General features: G+C 38.7%; 1 protein-coding gene across 1 annotated transcript in view; it reads right to left on the minus strand.

Annotated features, from left to right (window-relative positions):
• Positions 1-24,375, minus strand: part of LOC102216929 (probable G-protein coupled receptor 158) — an 82,292-nt gene that overhangs the window by 51,917 nt on the left and 6,000 nt on the right. The window contains exon 2 of the mRNA XM_014470823.2: positions 19,153-19,258. Within this exon, the coding sequence (XP_014326309.1) occupies positions 19,153-19,258 (106 nt within the window). The remainder of the gene's footprint in view (positions 1-19,152; positions 19,259-24,375) is intronic.

Genomic DNA, 24,375 nt, shown 5'->3' on the forward strand with positions numbered 1-24,375 from the left:
AGGAATTAGGGGTTGTTTGCGGATTTTTAGTGCGGCAGTAAAAATTCCGGCTTGAGTCGACAACCGGGGGAGCTACAAAAGCTTGCTGACCATCTGGATCGTAAACATGAACACATTCGCACACAGTACAGAAACAAACTGTGGACCCGCATGACAAAGCATTGTGACTAAATAATTCATTAAACATTTTCAATGAATGTTCTTAAATGGTGCATTTCATTCCACACTTCGTTGATAACGACAGAATGTAACTTTTACAAAAATATGTTTTTTACATATTTGTTAAAACTGTCAATCTGTTGTGACACTATAATATGAGATGGGTAATCTGTGGAAAGATGAGCAATTAAAACAATCCAATCAGAGCCTGACGGCGAGTCTATCATCCTTGTGCATGTGCTGCTCAATGTGCTAATGGCCTAGCTAGCTTTAGCATTGGTGACAGACTCCTGTTGTGGTAAACCAGCAGTAGCCTGATTGGCAGCATTAAGTCCCTCCTCCTTGCTCTGATTGGTTGTTTTCTGACAGAGCGGTGTATTTGTTCAGATGACAGCAGGACCATAGGGAGAAGGCAGAGAAGCTTGATCTTTTCACAGGTTATCTGTCTCATACTATACTTTCAAATATATATATGAATATATATAAAACATAATTTTAAAAAAATAAGTCACATACTGCTGCTGTAAGTGGTGGTCTCCACAACAGAAGCTGCTGTAGAACATCACTGAGTCCCAGAACAGAATAGAAGTAAACATCTATCACTAATTAATTCAGCTTGAGGGCACAAATATGTGAGTTATTCTAGAGACTTCTTCTCCCTTTGTCTTCCACTTAGAAAAATACATACTGGTAGATTTGTGTCCACGAAGAACTCTGCATGCTGAAGCTCCCTGCAGAATGTCTGCACAGATCATTTCCCAAAGCTGACAAACAGCCTCATATCTCCAAACTGGGAAGCAGCAAGCGAGAAGGAGGTGCTGCAGAGGGTGTAAATGCCTGGTCTGGAGAGTAAACAGTTGGCAGGATAAACAGATACTGCAAATCAGTGCTTGGTTGTCACATGAGATAGGGAAGGCAGACATGAGAGTTATGATGCATCCATCCATCCTTTTTCTAACACCCTTGTCCCTATTGGGGTCGAGAGGTACTGGTGTCTATCTCCAGCTAACGTTCCGGGGGAGAGGCGGGGTTCACCCTGGACAGGTCACCAGTCTGTCGCAGGGCGACACAGAGACAGACAGGACACACAACCATGCACACACACACTCACACCTAGGGAGAATTTAGAGAGACCAATTAACCTGACAGTCATGTTTTTGGACTGTGGGAGGAAGCCAGAGAACCCGGAGAGAACCCACGCATGCACAGGGAGAACATGCAAACTCCGTGCAGAAAGACCCTGGGCCGGGAATCGAACCCAGGACCTTCTTGCTGCAAGGCAACAGCTCCACCAAAGGTGCCATGATGCCTCCATTATTTCCATTTTTGCAAGAAAACACGCCGTGCCATTACCCTAAAAAATATTGCTGAGCTAGGTATTCACATCAATACGCAATGAATGTTTGAAATGTAAGAATAATCCAGTAGTCCTTTGTAAGGGAACTTTTTTTATCTTCTCGTTAGCATATTAGTAATATTTTCACATAAACAGTGTAAAAGGCTAAATCTTCATGCTGGGTCAAAGTGAGGATGGATTGAGTGACAATGAGAGAAAAACTAAATCCCTCTCCACCACATAGTGGACAGACAGCGGAGCACCTTCTCACATAGGCTGCTCCAGCTCCGCTGTCGTAGGGACAGATACAGGAAATCCTTCCTGCCACATGCCATCTCACTGTACAATAAAAGCTAAATCATTGTTCTGCACTAATCAGTCCAATTTTGCACAACTGCACTGTGGCACACTTGCTGTACATATATTTACATATACATACTGTATCTGCATTTTTTTGAATCTTTGCAAGGACTGCTCTAAGTTGCTTTTTATATTGACAGCATGTTATATTTTATTTTTATTTTTTTTATTTTGTCTTCAACTGCTACTCAGTGGTGGTTGTTGTTGTGTCTTGTCTCTATGCTGTAACTGCGGAGTAATTTCCCTGCTGGGATGAATAAAGTAATTCTATTCTATTCTATTCTATTCTATGTATCAAGTTGCCAAACAGTGATGTTGTCATAAACAGTTGTGGGGGGAAAAAAGGACACCCTAGAATGCCTATATGTTGTGATATGTGGATTTTTAATATCACTTCTGGAGAAATAGTGATAGAAAAAGGAATTTAGTGAAAATTTTCTTTAAAAAATATATTCTAAAACTGAATTATTCAGGCATGAAGAGACGTGTGTGACAGAAACCACATAAAGCAGTACGGGAAAAGAATGTTAGACTGGGTATGAAGCACGGGGGTGGAAGTGGCATGGTATGGAGATGCTTTGCTGCAGCAAGATTCTACTGAATATGGGTGCGTTTTAGGAAAAATGTAAAATCACCTCAAATAAAAATCTGATCTGAAGCAGAACAGGATCCTGCAACATGACAGTGACCCAAAAACGTACCAGTAAATTCATCAAGGACTGGACAAGAATTGAGATGGATGAGAATTAAGAAAGACAAAGTCTGAGTCAAAGTGCAGATTTTAATCTCACTGAGATGTTTGAGGTAACTGAGAGAAAGAGCTGAATGAAAGGAGTGAGGGATAGCTGCAAGAAGAAACCTGGGATGCCTGTGTGCAAAACACATGGCATCTTTAGCTTACAACTAAGTTTCAGCAATTCAGCTGAATTTAAACTGTATATTAAAAGTGAAATTTAAAATTTCCTTCGACTTCAAAGCGAGCATTGTTGGAGCAAAACTAGCACAGGACTCCATCTGATAAGTGATATTGAAACTAAAAGATTGTCTTCAGTGCTATTCTAAAATCACTTCAAAACTAAACACATTTTCTAATTGAGAATTTATCTGAGGGAGACTCAGAGAAGCACACCAGAATGTATTATGAACATCATCTTCTGCTTACTTCAAAGAAAGAGAGGACTCATTAATAAGACATGCCCAGGGATTCTGGGGTGGGCAAAAAATGATATATGAGGTTTATTTTAAGACTTTATTGCGCCCCATGCTTCCAAGGAAACACTATCACTTTATTTCCGTCTTTCTTTTTTTTTAACTCAAACTACCTGCTACAAACACAGATATCTGAAATTGGTTTCCAAACACAAATACAAATGAAATACAGAAAGCACCAACGTGACGCTTTAAGACGTGGGCTTTGACTCGGATTAACTCAACCTTTGGCTCTCCACTGTCGGTTCAAGTGTGGTTTCACCAGTGTCACTTTTCCAGCAGAAAACCCAATTAACCATGTAGCAACCCACAAAGAGGCTTGTAAAGGGCAGCAATTAAGCAACACAAGGCCAGCCTGTTTTGTTTTTTCTTAGCAAGTATGAAAGGGCAATGAAAGAGTCGTTTGACACGTCTCAGGGTGATGGATTACGGCAGGTTCAAGGCGAGAGGAGCATTTTCCTTTCAAAGAATGGTTAGGGTTACATTTACTGCAATCCCCTAGTTTGACAGAGTTCAGGGCATTCAGAGGAAGCTAAAATGCTTGATATATTTGTACAATATAAAAGCAGTCAGGTTGATTTTTTTCCCCCCCATAAAAGAAACTCCATGAAAGCTGAGCTTTTCATGATGACCTGTTTACTTAGATCTGAACAAGTGCTTCTCCTGTTCGCTTCCATTATTTATAAGAGAAAACAGTCAGTCACTGAAGATCTCTCAGTCTCCAAGTGAGAAGTCAAACCTTTTGACCCTTTTGCCCTAACCGTTTGAATATTACAAAGTCTCTGCACTATGTGGAGAATGAACCGTTCTCTATGCTGAGTTCTTGATTCAGGGGTGCCGCCAAGAATCTTGGTCCCCTTGACAAAAAATTTTATTGGGCCCCCCCAGGTCAGGAGCGATGTGGACTAGAGCTGCTGCTGACTAACTCATCTGTTGTTAAGTGGTAAAAGGTACAAGGGACAAATTAAATATATGAATATCTGGGTAATTTTTTTCCTTAATTCATTTAATGCTTGTGAAAAGGAGGCAAACAATAGTCTGTAGCTAAGCTAACTATGCTAAATGGTTGATAATCTCACACAGTCTGCCCACCTCTCTTGGAGAAAAACTGGGTTATAAATTGACACTCTTTCTTTTTCTCCTTCTATTTTTTTTATTTATTTATTTTTAAATCCTGACTTTATAATTTTTCTAGGCAGCATAGTAACAGCCACAGTCATTCTTGTCTTCTACTGGATGCTGCTGAACACCGTGACGGTCAAGTGCGCCAAGCAGGAACGAAGCATTTCATGCAGATCCAGGGGGGTTCAGGGCAAATATGTGTTTTTTGGTCTGGGAGTGAGAACATTAAATTTTTACCTCTAAAAAAAAAACAATTGTAGAAAACACAATATGATTAATTTTGTAATTGACAGGGCCCCAATTTCTTTTTAATTTCTATAAACAAAAAATAAATAAATAAATTGTGGAGGGGCACCTAGGAATTGTCCTAACTTTTCCCCCCTATACGGCGCCCTGTCTTGATGTATGAATTCATGAATTCCATTTATTAATACCAAAATACAGCTGCTCCATTTCACATGCCACCTTTAGGAGGAAGCAAGTCAAAATGGTCCCCCAGAAGGGGTTGTGATCTCCTTTGTTAGCCTCTACGTGAGTTACGCCCCAAAGTTCCCTTACTTCTAGTATTCTGTAATCTTATCTTTGAGGGTGTTTTCTAACATGTCATTTCTTTTAGCTTTAGCATAGCTTTAGCTTAGCAACTTGCTCACAGAGATAGAAGGAAAACACAGGATTGTTTTTTATCAACAGCTATGAAAGGACCACACAAATTATACACTATATTTTCAATTGTAGAAACACAACCTGATGAATCATCCCCCTGCATCTCTGCTGAATAAAATTACCTGGGCTGTTCACAGGTTGACCTTGGCCGTGACAGCCTAATGTCACCACCTGTCATCTACTCCACCAAACTCACCGCAGCCAATTTTATTGTGGCGGTAGCAGTGGAAAGGTAGGTGGTTGCTATGAACAACAAGTACTCACAAGGAATTGGAGTGGAGAAAGTTTGAATATCTCTCAGAATAAACTGAAGCTAATAATCATTATAATAATAATCTCTATTGTCTATAAATGCCGGTGGAAATTTGCCTTTGTCTTTGCATGGTGGTTAAAAAAAAACAAAATACATAATTTAAAAGATCACAAGAGAATCACAAACTTTCAAACCAGCAATGGACACAACTTCAGAAATGAACCCAGAACCAAGTGCTAGTGGCCACTTATTTACGTCTGAAGTGGCAACGTGGAGCTGGGAATGATACCAAACCAAAGAAATAGCAGGATTTCTCCCAGTGTATTATAAGCCTGGCGGGCCATCAGGCTGAGTGTCATTTGTATACTTTAGATAGGGTTTTTTCCCCCCACACCATCAGGAAAAACAGATTAAGCTAGATTTATAGTTGATGCATTGGGGGAGTGCAAACCAATTGCGCTGTTTCTGCACCTGCCCGTTGGCCTCACAGACTGTTATTTCCAAATTATGAAGCCTGCTCATACGCCTCCAAATTTTTGTAGCTTGTAGGCACTGGTGGACTGCCCTAGAGCTCACTACCATCGGATGTAGCAGGTCTTCTGGGGGAAACCCTAAAATAGTGTTCTTTGTGATGGTAAATAGCAGTTCTAATGAAGCCTAGGCGCAAATTCAAACTGGAAGACTCTTTTATCCCCACCGGGACCCGTTAATTGAAGCGACCTGCCCGCAATCGTCGACCTATCAACGCCGGACCAAGCCACGTCACGTCCAATCATCGACCAAGTCCCAGCTGATAAGGACCTTCATTCATGGTGTCCTTCGCTCTCCAGCCGAGCTCAACCCACCACCACCCCTTCTCCTCCATTCGCCCGGTCCTGAGGCCCGCACCCTTCTTCAACCTCCACCACCGGTGCCGGGCCCTGGGGGATGACGTTCCTAACAGCATCAGGGATGCTCATCTGAAGCCTATCGCTAACGCTGCGATAACCGTTATCCCCAGCCGGGGCCCGAGCGCCAAAGACTTTAAATTCTGTTTGTCAATAAACTCTTCTAATTGTCTTCTCATCTCCGTCTGAGTCTCTCCAGATTGAATTAGCAATACAAGCTGAAAACAATGTAATTTTATGGATTCCAAACATATTGTCACACCTTTCTAAAGTAGTGGCCAAAGTCAGTTTTACCAAAAGTGTTTTTTTGGGGGGGGGGTTTGCCTGAATCATCTTTTGGCACTAAAAGTAGTGCTGTTTTGCTTTGTTTTGATTTTCCTCCAAACCCTTTTGGAAAAAAAAAATATTTTGGTCATCATTTTAGGAAGGTCATGATCTTATGATCTTCACTTAATTACTACATTTCAACCAGATGTCTACATACATTGTAAAAAAAAAAAAAAAGAAAATGTAACCTTTATTTTCTCACTGTTTTAAGTTTAAGTTTTCCTATTTTAGGTCAGTTGGTTTGCCAAAATTATTTATATTTGCTAAATTCCAAAAGAATAACCTCAAAAGAACATTGTATTATTTCCTTCAAATTGTCTTTAATTCAGCTGAGAGGACGTGGTTAGAGAAGCCTATCATAAAGTAGAGCTTCTTCAGTGACAGTCTGCTGCATCCTAGGTGCACAAAGAAGTGTTACGAGACCCTTCCATCCCAGCAGCTGTAAGACTCTATAACCACCACACGTACCAACAATAATAATAATTAACAATTTTACAGTAATATTTTTCTTATGTTGCAAATTATGTCAAAACTTTTTAATCAGAAGAAAACAGCCAACATATCAGAAGGAGAGTTATGGACGCCACAGCAGCGTACAGCCGTCACACAGGAAAAAATACAGATTCTGTATTCCAGAGACGAACTAAAAGTGCAACATCAGATGTTGGAAATACTTGAAGAAATGATCAAAGCAGATAAATCAAAGTCAGATACCAAACCAAAGCTATACTTTAGCTCCAGTTAAAGTATAGCTTTAGCCAGAGCAACCTGTCTGATTAAACTCTGTAGAGTTTAATGGCCGCAAAGGTAAAATTAAACTCTTTCTGCGTTAGACCTTCACAGCAGATTTGATCGTCCATCTTACCGCTCAAGAAATATAGCACTTTAAATCTTGCTCAAGAAACGGCCATACATTTTTACAGGGCCCTGAAAAAACACCAGTGAGTTTCTCATATGGGAAGTGTAATAAATATTGTACGATATCTGGTTTCTTTTGCCAGAAGCAATCTGCAATTGAAAAAATAAACCATCTTTACATTTATTAGAGAACACCTTTATTTTTGCTTTGCAGTCTGACGTGCCTGCTTTTGACATTTTTCCTCACCATGAAGTTGTGAACATGACACAATAGGTGGCAGCTAGAAAGAGAGAAAAAGAGGCAGAGAATGAGAGCGGCACCCTTTGGAGATCTATAAATACACTGGAAGCAATAAACCCTGAAAGCATTACAATCACTCCGTCTCCAGTGTACATGAAGCTGCCTGCTGTTGTTTCACAGAGAGTCTACTGAGCACTGAAACACTGGAGGACAGAAGACCTTGGTCTGTCTGGAATATCCCTAGCTGAGCTTTCATTACAAACGTGCACAAAACGTTGATAATATTCCGCTAATGTTAAAAAAACATAATTTCGCAATTGCGGTGTTTCCAATATTATAAATCACTTTAATAAGTTTGTTCACGTGATAAGTCATTAAAAAATATGCCGCCATCCTTCCACTTCCTGTTGTTTTCTTCGTGTTTTCTGACTGCAGTAACGGACGGTTGTTGACCATGTGACTCATGGGATGCGGAAAAAATGTTTCCGTTGTAGTTTTGCAAGATACGCACATTTTCATACAGCTCAAAAACTACCCCATTCTAGTGCATAAACATTTTTTTTCCAATTAAGCAAATTTATTTTTGTACTTCCAATTTGTGCAGATTCAAGATAATGACTGGAAACGCTGGGTTTCCTAACCTAGTCACGTTGTTAGTTTTTACACATTTTGGGTTGTAATTTTGAACTTATTTAAAAAGATGTTCCACGAAATGAGCTGCCAGAAAAACATGACAGGAGTGAAATGTTAAACTGAGGATGCTGTGGTGGCGCAGGCGTAAAACACAACCCACATACGGAGGCCTTAGTCCTCGACGCGGCTGTTGCAGGTTTGACTCCTCGCCTGGCGCGAGCGACCTTTGCCGCATGTCTTCCCCCTTCTCCCATTGTCCACTTTCCTGTCAAATAAAGGCCACTGGAGCCAATAAAATCTTTAAAACAAAGAAATGTTAAGCTGAGTGTTGGATGATGTAGCCTAAAAATAAAGTCTCTGACATTTTTTCATTCTAATTTAAAATCTAAATAGATGGGGTTTTTTTCTCTCCTTTCTTTTTAAATTACAAATGACATAAAATATTTTTGTTTATATTTCAATCATCCCTTCTAGGAGTTGACCTGAATTCAAAGTCCAACTAAATACGAGCTATAAAACATGACTCTAAAGCAAGATGTTAGGTAATGGGTGTGCTGACATCACTCTGAATTACTGAAACCCAAGGAGTGGATTGGTGATTTAAAAAAAAAAAACACATTTCCCAAAAATTAAATCATCAAAAACAGAAAATTTGATTAATCGATTAAGTTGATATATTGCCCTGTCCTGGTTAAACGAATGTAGGACTTTAAAACTTATCAGGTGGGCTGCAGATATCTAGCTGGGCAGTCCCTGCAGCTCTTCACATCGCACTGAGCTGGAGGGTCTCTCTTAGTAAAGATCTGACGGTTGCTATAGAGTTGACAGCCTTTCATTGGCAGCCATTAAGCTGCAGGCGTTAGATTAGAAAGTGAATAGTGTATGTTTATGGAGCATGAAACCTCCCTGGTGACTGTGACTCTCATACTCACACATTTTTCCTTCTACTTCAGCCTAATTAAAGAAAAAGGGGGAAATGCTGGATTTGGAATACTGTTCTGAGTTTTATATGGACATTTAAAAACAGCAAAGAAATAATTTAACATTAACAAAAAATGTAAAGTAAAGTCTTTATTGTCATTGTACATTTCACAAGCACAACCAAACTGGGCCACAGTTCTCCTCTCAGTGCAATTATATCAAATAATCAATAAATAACAAAAACTAATATAAATTATAAACTTTCAAACAAACAAGAGTCTTTTATAATGGCTTCTTTCTAATAGAGAAATAAAGTGAGAATATCAACCAAAAATCAATCAGAAAAATGACTTCCAAGTAATTTCTTGCCACCCTGGGCGATAATGAGCGACACCATGAGTTGATGACAACTGGCAATAACTTTTTTACAATGATGTGGAGGAATTATGTCCCACACGTCTTGCCAGAGTCGCTTAAATTCAGCTTCTTTAGAAGACTTTAGAGCACAGGCGTTCTGTTTTAGGTCACTGCATCACAATCCCATTTAAGTCCAGACTACCACCAGGCATCGACGCAGCTTTCTCTCCCTTTATTCCCCTTCCTGTCTTCTGAATTGCACTCAGGCCAGCGCTCCACAACAGGAATGTTTAGAAAAATACTGAAAGATTTAGCCAATTTTTGCTCCACTGAGCGACAAAAGTGTGTTTTTGAGAACCATTTTTCATTCTTATCATCTCAGCCATCAGTAGCATTTACATTCAAAGCTGCACCAAACTGCAGCAAACTGCTGAAACGTAATTATTTTCCTATTTAATTCAATGAGCCGGCCGTCTAGAGAGTTTAACCATTACTCTGCAGCATATTGTAGGATGGATTCTCTGTCAGGGAATGCAGGGCGTATGGTGACAGTTTGACATAACTTAACTCTGGTATCATTTAAAAATATTGCTAAGTATTGCTACATCCTTAACAAACAGGATTCATTTGATAGTGTAATTGTTTTAAATACATTATTTCAATGATAATATGACCTTCGTTTTACACTGATCCACAATCTAGCTCTCTATAAAGATATATGTATTTTATCATTTGGCTACTTCATTCACAAATAAGGCACGATTTCAACACAGAACAAGAATAAAACTGTAGTTATTAATGCATTTTTACGTTGATGTATAAATGATGAAGTCAATCATTCAAAAAGAGAGAAAAAATGGTTTTCATCCCGTTTGGCAGTTTCTATACTTTGAGGCATAAATTGATGTTCTTCATCACAGAAGCTCCTGCATTCTCATAAAGTAGTTAGCAGATTCAGTTTGCAAGACATGATGGCCTGTTTCGGCCAATTTTGCACCAGTTTTAAACCGTGTCGTTTAACTTGAAGTCTTTCCTGCCTTTGGTGGCTCTTTGGTTGGTGGGAAGTGGGAAGAAGGCTTTATTACCCTGACAAACATCCTCGGCATCACAAAAACTCCCTCTCTCTTGGCAGAGCGAGAAAGGTGGATAGAATTTCCGCATTTATTTGTGCAACATCTAAACTGCTACCGCTCTGCTCAAAAGCTTATATACACTCATCACAGGCATGATTGCCATTTATTTGGAGCATTTAAAAAATAATCTGAACCTGTCAGTTTCAAAGGACTTATTATGCTACCTAAAACTGCAAGGATTTTTTTCTTTCATTAGCCTCTTAAGAAAGACACATCTGGTAAAGTAAAGTACACATCTGGTAAAGTAAAGTAAACTTTACTTTACTAGATTGGGACTAAATAGTTATTTTCATCACTATATTCATGTTCTAAATTGGCTTTTTCTTAGATCGTCATCCATTCTTGTTTTAAAACGGAACCAAACATTCAAAGTAAGGCAACATCTACTTGTTTCCCAGTCCAATATTGCTGAATTTCGGCAAAAATTGCCTAAAGTTGTTTTCAAGTCCCAGCACCCTTGTTAAAGTAATCTGAGCAGAATCTAAATTATCGTTCTTTCTCTTTCTGTTATCAACAATACGCTGAGCTCACAGGTTCAGAATAGGAAAGTAAAAAAGAATGACGAAGACCAATTACATAACAATCGCTTGAGGTTCATGTGACTATTTCATGTGCAAAGCTGGCAGAAGTGAGATGATGCTATGTTAGCAGATGGGGTGATAATCTCCTTCTGGTCTTTATTTATCCCTCAGAGGAGTTTATTTGCTTCAAGAAATTTGATTCTCAGATAAGAAGCAAGGCTTTGAGAGGTAAAAAATGGAAGCAGCAAGAGTTTAGAGAAGGCCAATAAAAGAAGAAGAAGACGAAAAACACCTAAACATAAACAGAGGGCAAAGGGAAGAGACAGAGGGGTAACCCTCTTTGGCTGTGGTAGGATTTTACGCTCATTAACTGAGCTCTGGCTTTGAAGTCCCGCTATCTCCATCGGCACATTTCACACGACCGGCTCCAAAAAAAAACACACATGAAGACTGAGAGACTACTCAGTACTACTCTAAGACACTCACATATACAGGAAAAATAAATAAATTACATAAACCTACTAAGATGCATCAAGTCAAAAATCACCCACACCAATCATCATCCTCGCGTCTTCGTCTAATTATATAAGCAGCGGATCCTTATGTAAGAATCTTCCCCCTACGACTGACTGCATCCATAATGCATGAGGTCTTGTATTTGGTAGGACACATCCTACCTTCCTTCCCGTTCCCTCTGTATCTGGGCACAACGCGAAACAGTCCAGGAAGGCGGCGAACGATGACCCAACTGGAAAGCTGCGTACAGACGCGCTGAAACGATGGTGGTGGTGCGGAGAATAAAGGTTAAATCACGGAACGTCGTGGGAACGGAGAGCATCGAGCTTGTTAGTGCCGTCTTCCTAACAATTACAGGAGCTAACAGTGGAAGTATGTTGAGTTTTATAATTAAATATGAATGTGATAAATAGAAGTCTGTGTTTTTGCAAATGAAAAATTTTTTTGATGACACTAGCAAACAATAGTGCATGTTTTTTTGGTGGATTATTTTGTATGCGGCATCCTCCGTAACTACTATTTGTAAAAATTATTTTTCTAGAGCAGAACTGAGATCAGAGTCAGCTTAAAATCAAAAATCTGATCCTTTTTTCTTTTTAGTAGTGACAAAACTATACCTAAGAACTCAAAGATCATGCCAAAAACAATAGTCGGGTTGGAATCTGTTAAGTGTGGGAAGGAGATAAAGGGTCAGCTAATTTCTAAATAAGTGCAGCGTTTCAAAACAAAATCAGAAGCACATATTTGTAAGAAGTTTTTTGAAAGGAAACTGGATTTTCTGCCAGTCAGCCTACATTTCTGTGGTTCAGTCAGGCTGGGAGAGAGCAACACCGACTGGAACAGGAAGGCAGAATGTGTTACAGTAAAGTTGCTACATTTTAGCCTCTTGAGCTGTCCAACTTAGTTTGTTTTGGGATGAGCTGGATTTGAAAAGCGGGCAGCTTGTTTTTGAAGAAATATACTCTGGTTGAGAAAAGGTTCTACATTACCCCCCAAAAAAAACCCATGGAGACTTCTTCTGTAGCAATGCTTCTAACTTTAGTTCCTAATATATTGCAGGCTTAATATGTTCACACTGCTGTCATTTGTCTTTTTTTATTAGTAATATTCTCTGTGTGACTTTTCCTCCGCTACTTATAATACAAATAATTCATGACCACTTAACGACAAAAAGATAGAAGTATTTTCCGTGCTGTTCATATATCCTCATATTATACTTCTTATAGATGATTTAGTATTGACCAAAACTAATAAACACATAAAAGTTAGGCTATATAGAATGTAGTTTATTGTAGGGAAGATTATGATAATGCAAAAAGGAAAAACAAAGGAAAATCTGTATTAATGGTGCCAATATCTGGATATGCTGCATTTTCATTTGCAATGTGCATCGTGACCTACTATTAAAAAGTTAAAAGTCTTTTTAATATACTAGCTATCACTGATTGCTGGATGAAACAACATTCATCTCAACATAAACTAAATAAACAAAATAATCAAGACATAAATGAACTCCTCATGACAGTCAAAAATACCACTTTTTAGGAAATGCTGCACACCAAAGACTTCAGCGTTACTACAGCCTAAACATGCAAATCTGCAAATGTTTTTGTGCGAGTGTTGAAAAAAGGATTTAGGGAAAGAAAAGCAGTGCAGTGACAAAGTGAGACATGGGTCGAAAACCGCTGAAGAATAAACAAATTTGGGTCGCATTTGACTGCTGTGTGAACGCAACCCAAGGCAGTGTTTTTCAAAGTGGGGGCCGTGGCCCCCTCGGGGTCCATTAGGACGTTTTAGTGGGGCCTCGGAAAGTTGGAGGGAAGATGAGAAAACAAAAATCACAAATAAAAGAATTTAATCTAATATTTATTTTAGTCATGAATTTTTAACAACCTTTGTTTAATCATAAAATCTAATCTGCTTTACAATCATAATTATGAAATATAAGTTAAGGTTTTGATAGGTTTTGTGAATAAAGGTGAGGAAAAAGTCAATGTGTCTTTAAATATTTCATAGCATTGTTTGTGGGTTTTCTAAGAGGGTCCCCAGCCAGAGGCTAATGGTGTTTGGGAGGCCATGGCATGGAAATGTTTTGGAGCCGATGCCTAAGAGTCAGTGCAAATGATAAAATAAATGACCGCCGAATAGCAAAAGCTACCTTTAAGCGTTCATACGGACTGAAAAGGAGCCAAATTTAATACTTTACACTGGGAAGACTTAAAAAGCAGCACATTGTGAAAGCTTCCCAGTCCACTGCTGGTTTAGAAAAGCAACATCTTTACCAAGCAGAGCTCATGTTGCTAAAAACAGAATTTCAAGTTAAATGTACTGCAGCCGCCGCACTGGGCAATGTCAGCTCTGAGAGGAAGAGCAGCGAATTCTGGAGATCACATGAGGCTCCTTCACATTACTAAAATCTCATTATGATGTTTCTCTTCCCCTGAGCCTCGGGGTATGTTTGTACTGCTGGAGAGAAGGCAATGAGCCTCACATTGACTTTCCACAGCTCATTTCCCAAAAAAAACAACAAAAAAACTGTAGATAACAAAGCTCTGAAATGATCTGTCTTATGTGCGCCTGTGGTCTGCTAACAGACTGTTTTAGCAAAAAATAGGAAACAACTGGACTGTTCAGGCTCAGATTGCTATAGGAAAACGCTGGTAAGGTCCCAAAGCAGCACATTAAAGTATGGGTAATAGTCTGGCTAAACAGCAGAACTCAGAGAATGATCACACAAAGCAGTGAACAAGTTGAGGAAAGAAATGGAAGCAGTGAAGCACAAAGGGAGAGATGGAATCAAAAATGTAAAGAGAAGGGAAGAAATGAAAGCCTGGACCTTTCTCTTGCTTTAAAAGAGAAAAGCAAAAGCCATACTGAGTGGTAGTAACCAGCTTTAAAGAGCTCTTTGTTGTGTAATGTAACATTTCTGATCTTCCAATTTAATCTCCCATTTCTTTCCTGTCTCCACTAAACCAACTATCATATCCTCTTCTATTTATTATGCTGGTTTCTTCCAGAACTTTCGCCATTGTCAGCCAAGAGGACGCTGTTTGAGCACCAAAACAAATACTAATTTCTGCTCCCACTTTAAAACCATCATCATCCGGCTGTTTAAACACAGCGAACATCTGGTGATGACTAATTAGCTAAATACCAGAAACAGTTGTTGCTCTTATTGCTTACTGAGTGAATATGAATCTGGTCGTAATTCTCTAGGTTTTTCCGGGTTTCATTTTCTGCTCATGTTGGCTTTTGTTTGACCGTGTTTTCTAAAATGGCAATCAGAGAACAGTAGTGAATGTTACTCTACTACACCATCTAAAACTGAATTGTCTGAAGTTTTTTCTATTCACATTTGGAGAAGCACGATTTTGTTTTTTGAAAAATGATTCATTACAAATATGCATATTCCATACACAAATAGAGATGCATCTCAGAAACTTAGAATGTTGTCAAAAAGCTAATTTATTTCAATTAAAAATGAAATGATTCATTACACACGTAGTAACAAATTTCAAGTATTTATATTAGTTAATTTAGCTAATAATGGATTCCAGGCAGTGATAGTCTAAAAACGCATGCTGTATTGCAACAGTAAAAACAGTTCTCACATATGAGAGGCTAAATTTTATCAGCTGAAATCCATATCGCTGTGCAGAATGACTATACGTAAATATGAGTATCTATTTTGTACTAAATTACAAAAATAAATAAACTTTTTGGTGATATTCAAATTTATTAACCTCCACCTAATAAAGACAGTGCAAAACATTGTGTAAATAAGTCACAAGTAATCAAATTAAGTTTATCCAAATTAATTTCTTAACTTTAAACACAAAAAGGAAATTTGATTAACTTTATTATTTTTTATTACTCGTGACCAATTAATGCATTTTTTAGTTTTTCAGTGTACGTCAGCCGACAGGAAACACAACCTGTAGTTGTGGCTTGCATAAATATGAGCTGTGCTCGCTGCATTTACCAAAGAAAACAAATAGACACCTTTTGTCATAGTAACAAAAAAAAACATGTCACTATGAGATTATGAGATAAGGTGTCTATTATTTTTTCTTTGCTGAATGCAATGTGCTACTCAGACTGGGTTTGGTGAAAAGAGAAGAACAATAATAATAAGAAGAAAATAAAGCCTTTATTTTGAGCTCCCTGTGATGAGGACAGAAGATGCCATACAAACAGAAGCACCATCTGTGCAGCAGAAACAGCACCCGTCATATTGGAGCAGACAGCTACCACCAGCTGAGAGTGGCTTATAAAAATTTAAACAATGCAGGGGGTCAAACATTAAAAAACCCTCCCATCAACCGTCTAACTACATACAAACATGGGTATGTGGGGGGTCCACATACCAAGAACGTGGTTAATTATTCAGCTCATCTCTCTGCAATCCGTTACGCTGCATGCATTATACATCCTAATGCCAGCAACATGCCTGCACAGCCCCTCTCCCCTGCATCGCCTCATCCAGAACCAGCACTGTGCTACAGACACGCTGCAGCGAAGGTGAGGGCGAATCCGCTCGCATATAAACAGCCTGGAGCCGCTCCTCCAGCGCGCCAAACATGCACATCCATCTCCCCCGTTATGCCGTTCTGTCATCAGTCAATGTGGCAAAACGTGATGTATGCCTGCCGCTGGTTCCAGCTCAGCGGTTACGCTGAAAGCGGCTCTTATTTACACCAGCCCTCCTTGACAACACGTGTTCTTCATCGTAACCCCCATGGAGGGGCCGTCCACGTCCAGCGCCTATTGACAGTATTCACACCTCAAGATTGTTTCAAATAGTCGGGTAGAGAGACATTTTTATGTATTTTAAAGGTATTTCTATTATCTTTGCGGTGATCAAAGTCTAAAAAAGTGTGTCATTTTGTATTGAGTCTCACTTAGCCAATACCATTAGAAAAAAAATGCATGTAATCATTGATTCTGGTCTTTATTTGGGTAATATCTCTGCCAGCTGGATCAGACTATAGAAAGGGTTCACAAGGGAAGTAGCCCAGGGCCCAGATTTTTGGGAGCGGGACCAAAGATTTTTTTTTTTAATGCATATATTGCAAATATTTTACTTAGTATAAAACTACTAAATTAGGTGAGTTTTATTAATACTTTTTGGGATTTGTACTACTATAAACAATATATATTTGAAAATATATATGAAAATAAATATTTGAAAATTATAATGTTATAGTAAATTTCTTTGGGAACAACATGGAGTTATTGGCTACCTATTTCTATATGCTGATGTGGAAGACTACCTGTAATCTGCTTCAGTAAAATCATTTTTCCTTAGTGCACAAGGCACCAAAACTCAAAAACTGGCTCCGGCCCAGGGGTCCACATTGTTTTAAGTCCGGCCCTGTCAGCCAGCTTTGCACATCCAGAGTCGGAAATGTTATTCGTTCTAATTTAGAAAATAGCTCAGTCAGATCAGATGGTAATCATCTGTGACCATCAATTCTCAAATCTTGCTAAAGATTCAAAATTTTATGTTGATCTGGTCTTGATCTGTGTTCAAGATTATTCATAGCATTGGCTTTATTCCAGATACTGAATAGTGTTTTTATGCATTCTACTCTTTTAATTAGGCCCAGTTTATTATTTTTTATCATCTTTTATTTTATTATTTTTTGCAAATTGGCGCTATTAAAATAAACTGAATAAAATGACCCTACCACTTTACTACAATGCCTCGTTTTGCTTTATACTGTCAGATAAAATGCCAATAAAACGCATTTTGTTTGCTTTTGTAATGTGATCAAATAAAAAAACAGTTCATGCCCATACTGGCTCTGTGTATGCCAAAAATAATGAATTCAGGTGATGAACAATAATGAATAATGACTTATTAAGACATCACAACCTTTAACTTGGTATTTTGTTAGTTTCTTAAGTGGGGAGGGCACACTCTCTAGTGAAGCACCTTTCAGAGAATATTATGTCAGAAAAACACCTTCTTGATAAAATCAAAACACGGTGTTAATTATTAAAATACTTCAGGAGCGCATCTTAAAACTCTTTAAAGCCTCCATCCTACCCAGCCTTTCATGGATTCATATTTTACGTGAGCAGAATTATGGCTTTGCTCTTTCAGCTGGTGCTCTCAAAGTGAGCAAAGTGGTGTGAAACAAAAAAAAAATCATTTAAAAAGCTACAGCCAGATGTCTTCTTTAAGCTTTTGCTCAACAAATTGGACTTTTCTGATTCATAGCATCATGTACAGGCCGTCTTGATCAAAAGTGACTGAGCGTGAATAAAAAAAGATCCAATATTATGACAAATTGATCTGGCTCAAAGTGGCTCAAAGTATTTATATCCCCTGAAAAAAAAATCTGAAAGGTGTGCCGTAAATTTGTATTCAACCTCCATTTACATTGGTACTTCAGATGTCATATAATGTGTGCAAAGCCATTAGAATTGATTTGAAGGTAGAGAAATTGAATACAGGATGGTAGATAGCCTGTTAAATCCTGCAGAAGAGCCAGGCTCGTAGCAGGACAACAAGGTGCAGCATGTTACTGTAAAAGTATTTCAAGTGCGGATACAAGCATAAAAACTAGCGTGATTACTCCTCAGGTCGTATTTTTTTCATATTTCCCATTTGACAATTGAATTTCAAAGTGACAGCCATTTTTCAAGATTGCCACAATTTGAGCCTTTTAAACCAATTATTGACATAAAAGGTTGCCCATTTTCATAATGTGGATGAATTTTATGCCATATATGTGTTCAACTGTGGTCATTCTATTCACACAGCTTTAGAGGAATAATATGTAACAAAAGCAGAAACTGAGAGCTTTCCTCTTTGCAAGTCTCACACCAGTCGCCAGCTGGAAGGAGATGAATATGTGACAGAAATAGACATCTTAGTGGTTAGCATTAGCTTCTATTTGATGTGCTAATACTTAGCAATTTAGCATGAGTGGCGCTCATTTTTTATGTTTTCCGACTTAGCGTTACCAACTTCTGCTAATTTTATGTGTTTAGCTGTTTAGCATGGATAAGATTTTTATTTAGTCCATTAGTGGTTAGTAAACCTAACTTTTTTCTAGGATTCTATTTCAAACATATGTTCTCCATTACAACCATTGTGGCCATTTTGAAAAATGTCCACCAGAAAATGGGAGCAAAAGATCAAGAAAATACATATGATTTATATTGCTCAAAATATGTAAGCTATGATTATGACACCATTATTATTATGTAATATGATTTGACACGAAACACATCCATCTAATAGGTGATGTTAGGGCAAACTTATTTTTCCATGACAACCATGGTGGCCATCTTGGAAAATTATAAAAGTATCTGTAAATAAAACTACTATGGGTTGAATAATGTGGGATTCTACACCAAAAGTATTCATCTGTGGCAAATATTGGCAAATTTAACACAAAAATATATTTTCTTTGATGACCACGGCAGCCATCTTGAATTTTTCAGTGGCTAGCGTTTTGTTTTTGTTTTTTTTCCCCCCAAAAAGCAAGCCTATGCTAAGTTAGGTTTCAGTATCCACACGTGAAAGGTTTAGCTAAAATATTCAATTATCTAAGCACACAACCAGAGGTACAATGTAGTGGTGTAGAGCAAGAAAATGTGAAACAAAGAATCCCTCCGGCTTTTTGTTTTGCGGACACTGACCTCCATGCTGGTGAGATTACAGCGATGAGTCCCGGCAAACCAGCCACTGCTGGAACACTGGTCAATATCCACATCCTGAAGGTTCACATCCACACGAATAACCCCCCTGTTGATGAAAAAAATAAAAAACAGAACAGGAAGAGATAAGAAAAAGGAAATGTAAATCACTGCATGGAAATCAGTGGGGAGTTGGACATATAAAAATGAAAATGAGAATGCTGAATTAGATTAATGTTGTAAGAGTAAAAAAAAATAAAATAAAAGATGAGACGGGAAATAATTGAGGTACATGAGAGGGTAGACGGGGAAAAGGACCCAAGTGAACCATGGGAGACAAAGAAGAGCCGACAAAATTGCTTTAGATTAGATAAATCACAAGAGGGACAAGAGGCCAGAGGAAAACGCAGAGACTCGGGAGGCTGGAATGAAAGACACGGAAATTAACAAGAAGAGCCATTCTCAGAGGAAGTCAGGCCAAATCTGTTGGAGGCAGCAATAATTGAAAGAAGTGGATCGAAATGGGAAAGAAATGCAGAGCGATGGAGATGAAGATGACGAAGAGCAGATATAAACATTCCAGAATAAAAACTGGAGTCAGATTAAATTTGATTTTCCGCTAGGTAATCTTCTGATGTAACTAACAATGACTAACTGTAATCACTTTGAAATGATTTAGAAACGTCTTTGCTGTGAATGTTTTGTGTGTTTTTGCTAAAAAATATTATGTTTTTTATGGAATTGGTGTCTATGGGGGGTTAAACTACTAATGTGATGAGCATGCTTTGTCAATTAAAGCAAAATGTCTAATTGTGCAAACGAATTGTTCCTACACATTTCCTCCTTGTATTTTTCTCTGCGAAACATCAATGTGGGCTTTTTAAAGATGCACATCTTTAGTGAAATTTTGGGCTTTGATTTATTCAACCCATTTCTTTTCCAAGGTGCAGTGATTGTGTAACACACAACCTCAAGGATTTTTGCAGAGAAAAGAGAATTGGGTGTGGGCCAGTTTTAATTTATTGTGGGTTTTTCTGATCCACACAAAGTCACAATAATCTATAGTGACCCGAGAAAATATATGGAAATATAACCCAAGATGTAAATACAGTGTAAAAAAAATATTTTCACACTACTAGACATTTACTTTCTGCTTTAGGCCAAATAGAAATATTAAATGTTTTGATAAATCATTTTAAATAAATGTTCTCAATTTAGGGCTACCTTTTAAACTACATAACATAGGTCAACATAGGTCAAATGTTTTGGGTATGATCCTACAAACAACAGTTTGCTTACATTCCAACATAAGCAACTCAGATCAGAGTTTTGTGTTTTCTACTCAAAAGCATTGCCTTTGTTGCCCTTAAGTCACTTTGTAGCTAATCTGGTGGTATGCTTAAGGTCGTTTTCCACTTCAAAGATCCTCTACGTCCAAACCTTTACTTCCTGGCTTCCAAATTTCTGCATAATATTCTTTCTTCATAATGCCATCTAATTTGTGAAGCGCACCAGTCCCTCCTAAAGCAAAACGTCTACTCAAAATATAGATGCCACCTTCTGTGCCTCACAGTTTGGGATGCTGTTCCACCTTTTTCATCCAGTGTCACCAAACATGAAAAAAAAATTAAATTGAATTGAACTGAATTAGCACAATTTCTGATTTAATTGTGCAGTATCATGCATTTCCTACTCACATACTGCCGTTTTATAGCACAATCAAGTAATTATGTTACCTTCAATTGTTATAAAAATGCTGTGTGTCAAAGATAACTTAAAAGGCATCTGACTTTGCAATTTGACACCTTGAAATTGGACTCTGTCTCTTTAAGAAGCGCCTGTTTGTTTCCGACACTCCGTCTTCAGCACGTTATCACAACAATGCTCCTCCATGATGCTGTTTACAACTGTTTGTAGGAGCGTTGGACTAAGAATTTGTTTCTATGACGAGCTCAGCAGGCCTGCTAATTGCTGCTGTCGCTAGTCTGGAGGAGCTGAAATAGCGTGCAGGCACCCTCCAATGGTTGCCATGGGAGATTGAAGGATTTCTCAAAGATGCATGAAAGAATCAAAGCAACACTCTTTGCATGCTTCTGATGAGGGAATAACATAGTGTGAAATAAAGCAAAAAAAGTTGATTTTACACAATTCCTCACATACAAAGTCTCTGTTAGTCCTGTTTCCTAGATCTCAGGACAATGTAACAAGTATTTCTGGACACAGAGGCTGAAAACCTTTGCAACAGAGTCTTAATGTGAAATGCATGGGCTTGAACTCTCCCGAAAAGCTTGAGCGATACACCTCGGCCTGCTTATATAACCGATTGAGTTTAGTTCAGCTTAATGTTTTCCGTCTAACCTGCAGTGTTTGGAGCCGAGCCCGGTTTCTATATCCGTCCGTGACTGTCTCCCTCTCTCTGTCTCTCTCTTTCTTCACACACAAACATTTATTCAGGAGGCTCAATCTTCTGTGATTACACTCTGCTGTCTCCTTCTCCATCACAAAGAAAGGCTGCACAATCACACACACTCTCGCTATCCTTTACTGTGATGTGGAGCCTGACACCTGTTATCTCCATCTGCCTGCTGGGAAGAGGAACAAACAACCATGGCAAGACGCGATAGTCGCTATCATTCATCGAGAAAGACAAAAAAACGTGTTGATATCGGACGGTAAAATACTGCACAAGTTTCAGGAAGTACGGCCGTACGAGTTTCTGCAGAACATGTTAGGCCTTCCATTGGTTTGCTCTTTATTATTTCGCTGCTCGTCCAACTTTACCAAGTCTGTCAGAGACACATTTGCTGTATTTTACTCAAAGGTCTGAGCTACGTTTCGCTTCTGAAAGAGCCGTGATTGCTGTTTGTTGCACCTTTCCAGTCAGCTCTGGCACTTGGCAGAGAGCCTGAAGGAAGCAATCATTTCAACCTTCAACAGCGCTCCTGAATGTTGAGTAATCTGTGTTAAGCAGCCGCCTCGAGGCACTCTCCCTTCCTCACGGTAATGCCTCCACATTTCGCAACAAACCCAAACGTCTCCGCTTGAATTTTGATCGGCTTTACGGAGCCTTAAGGTCTGTCCGTGTGAAGCCGACTCAGAGGGAGGCTGATTCGGGGTGGAGAAGACGTGGTGGAATTAGGCAACGGCTCGTGATGTTCGGTCCGAACCCGACTTTGCTTCTATTTTTAGGAGCTTCATCTCAAGACTAGGGATTGGCGCGGAGGAAGCTGCAGAGACCAATGGATTACAGAAAGTCAAGAGAGGATGGGAGTGTGACACTTCTGGCAACTTCTTTGCACTGAACTCAATTTGTCTTGGTGTGCTTTTTCCCCGCTTGGCTACTGACCTTACAGCTTATTCTGAGAGCTCTTAAACACATGAATCTTTCTGTGTTGAATTTTGCAAAGGAAACACAGCCCAATAATTCACCTCACTTCTGTGTTTTATTTATTTTTTTGTTTTGCCAATGTTTGCTTGCCTTGAAAGGTTACATCCTAATCTTTTCAGTTTGAAGGGTGTTTTTACGCCTGATAGACCCGGTTTGATTTGTTATATTTTCAGCTGGTGCGGCTTGCTTTCACACTACACTGTCCAACAAACCGAACCAATTGAAAAAGCTACAAATCCCCCTCCCCTGTGGGGTTCGCTGCACCAAGAATCACTGGACTAGAAATAATTTCAGTAATTTTAACTGACCTAAAACAAGATAAGTTTGATCTAATTTACTGTTAGTGAAACAAAAAAGGTTTGAGTCTTTTTATCTGGTGTATGTAAACTTCTGATTTCAACTGTATGCTCATAAGGACATCTTAAAACAACAAATAATGTGTTGTTTAAAGATGACCCAAACGCAGAGCGGCAGAGGCATTGAGCAGATGATGATGATTTAATGAAATAAAATTGACGAACAAAAGAGCTTCACAGGGAACACAGGGAGCCAGAGTCAGACAAAAACAAGAATCCAGAACAAAAAGCCAGCAGGATAATCCAGGGAAGTAACGAGGTTCAACAGGAGAAATCGGTGAGGAGGAATGAGAGAGGTGATTAAATACTGGGAGTGTGAATACTGAAACAATAGACCAGACTAATTCACGAACAAGTTGCAGGTGTGAGGAGAGAGAGAGATGGAGAGAGAGAACGAAAATGGCACAATAGGGGAACTAGGAAAATTAATCTAACATAAAAGACTAACAGGACTCAGTAAACATAATTAAACTAAGAGTAAAAAAGAATAACTAGTCACAAGAAATAGACATAAACTAGAATCATTAAGAAAGGACTGAACTAAAGTAAAAACAGAAATAAGACTGATCTACTGAAAATCACAAACTAAGGGACACAGAAACAAACTCTAAAATAACTCAAAAAATCCCAGATCCTGACAATCTCCTCAATGTTCCAATGCTCCAAAATGCTGCAAAAAAGTTAATGTTTTACTTTTTTCCTCACATTTTTCCATTTAATGGAAAAAAGAAACCCTTTCTCTTCAAAATCCCCCCATTAAAAATGCAGCGTCTTACTGCATTACTGCTCTATATAGTAGCTGCACTCTCTCTACACTGACCTGGAACTATACAAATTAGATTTAATGCCTGACTTTTCTGCTTCTAAATGCCAGCTTGTGTAATGCCAAAATCATTTAAACCCACCCAGCCCTTTCTTGGCAGAGGCAAAACAAGTCGATTGATTTAATAATGAATTTGTTCGCTTCATGTACTTAATCACCCTGTTTTTCCAGATGTCTTCGGGATAAAATAAAGCAAGCAGGTTGTTCACATCTCCCAGCATAATAAACACCCTCGCAGCAGTCCCTCGATTGTTTTATTTGTGCGACGTCCCAGGCAGGCTGCTCATAATTTGCGGGGACGAGCCAGAGACATCAGAGTGAGGCACAACTGCTGCAGCCAGTTTGAAACCGCATGTGGGCTTTGAGAAAGATGCTTAACTCATAAGTAGCGGTCAGAACAGAGCTTTAAGCTTTTTGGTTTTAGCATCCCCCAAAAAGCTAAAACCGGTGGTTTCGCAAAGATACTTAAACCACAAGTTGGCTGTGACTCCCTCACATATCTTGTCTTCTGCAGCTGCAGTTAAGACTTCACTAGCCATCCTGTTGGAACTGTGGTCATTTATGTTTTGTTAAGAGTATATATATATTTTAAATAGTTGTTTAAACTGTGACTATGTTGTCAGAGCATGGTAGGAAATAATCTGAGAAAAGAATTTAGC

Source organism: Xiphophorus maculatus, chromosome 6 (genome assembly GCF_002775205.1).
Source record: "Xiphophorus maculatus strain JP 163 A chromosome 6, X_maculatus-5.0-male, whole genome shotgun sequence".
In the NCBI taxonomy this organism is placed as follows: domain Eukaryota; kingdom Metazoa; phylum Chordata; class Actinopteri; order Cyprinodontiformes; family Poeciliidae; genus Xiphophorus; species Xiphophorus maculatus.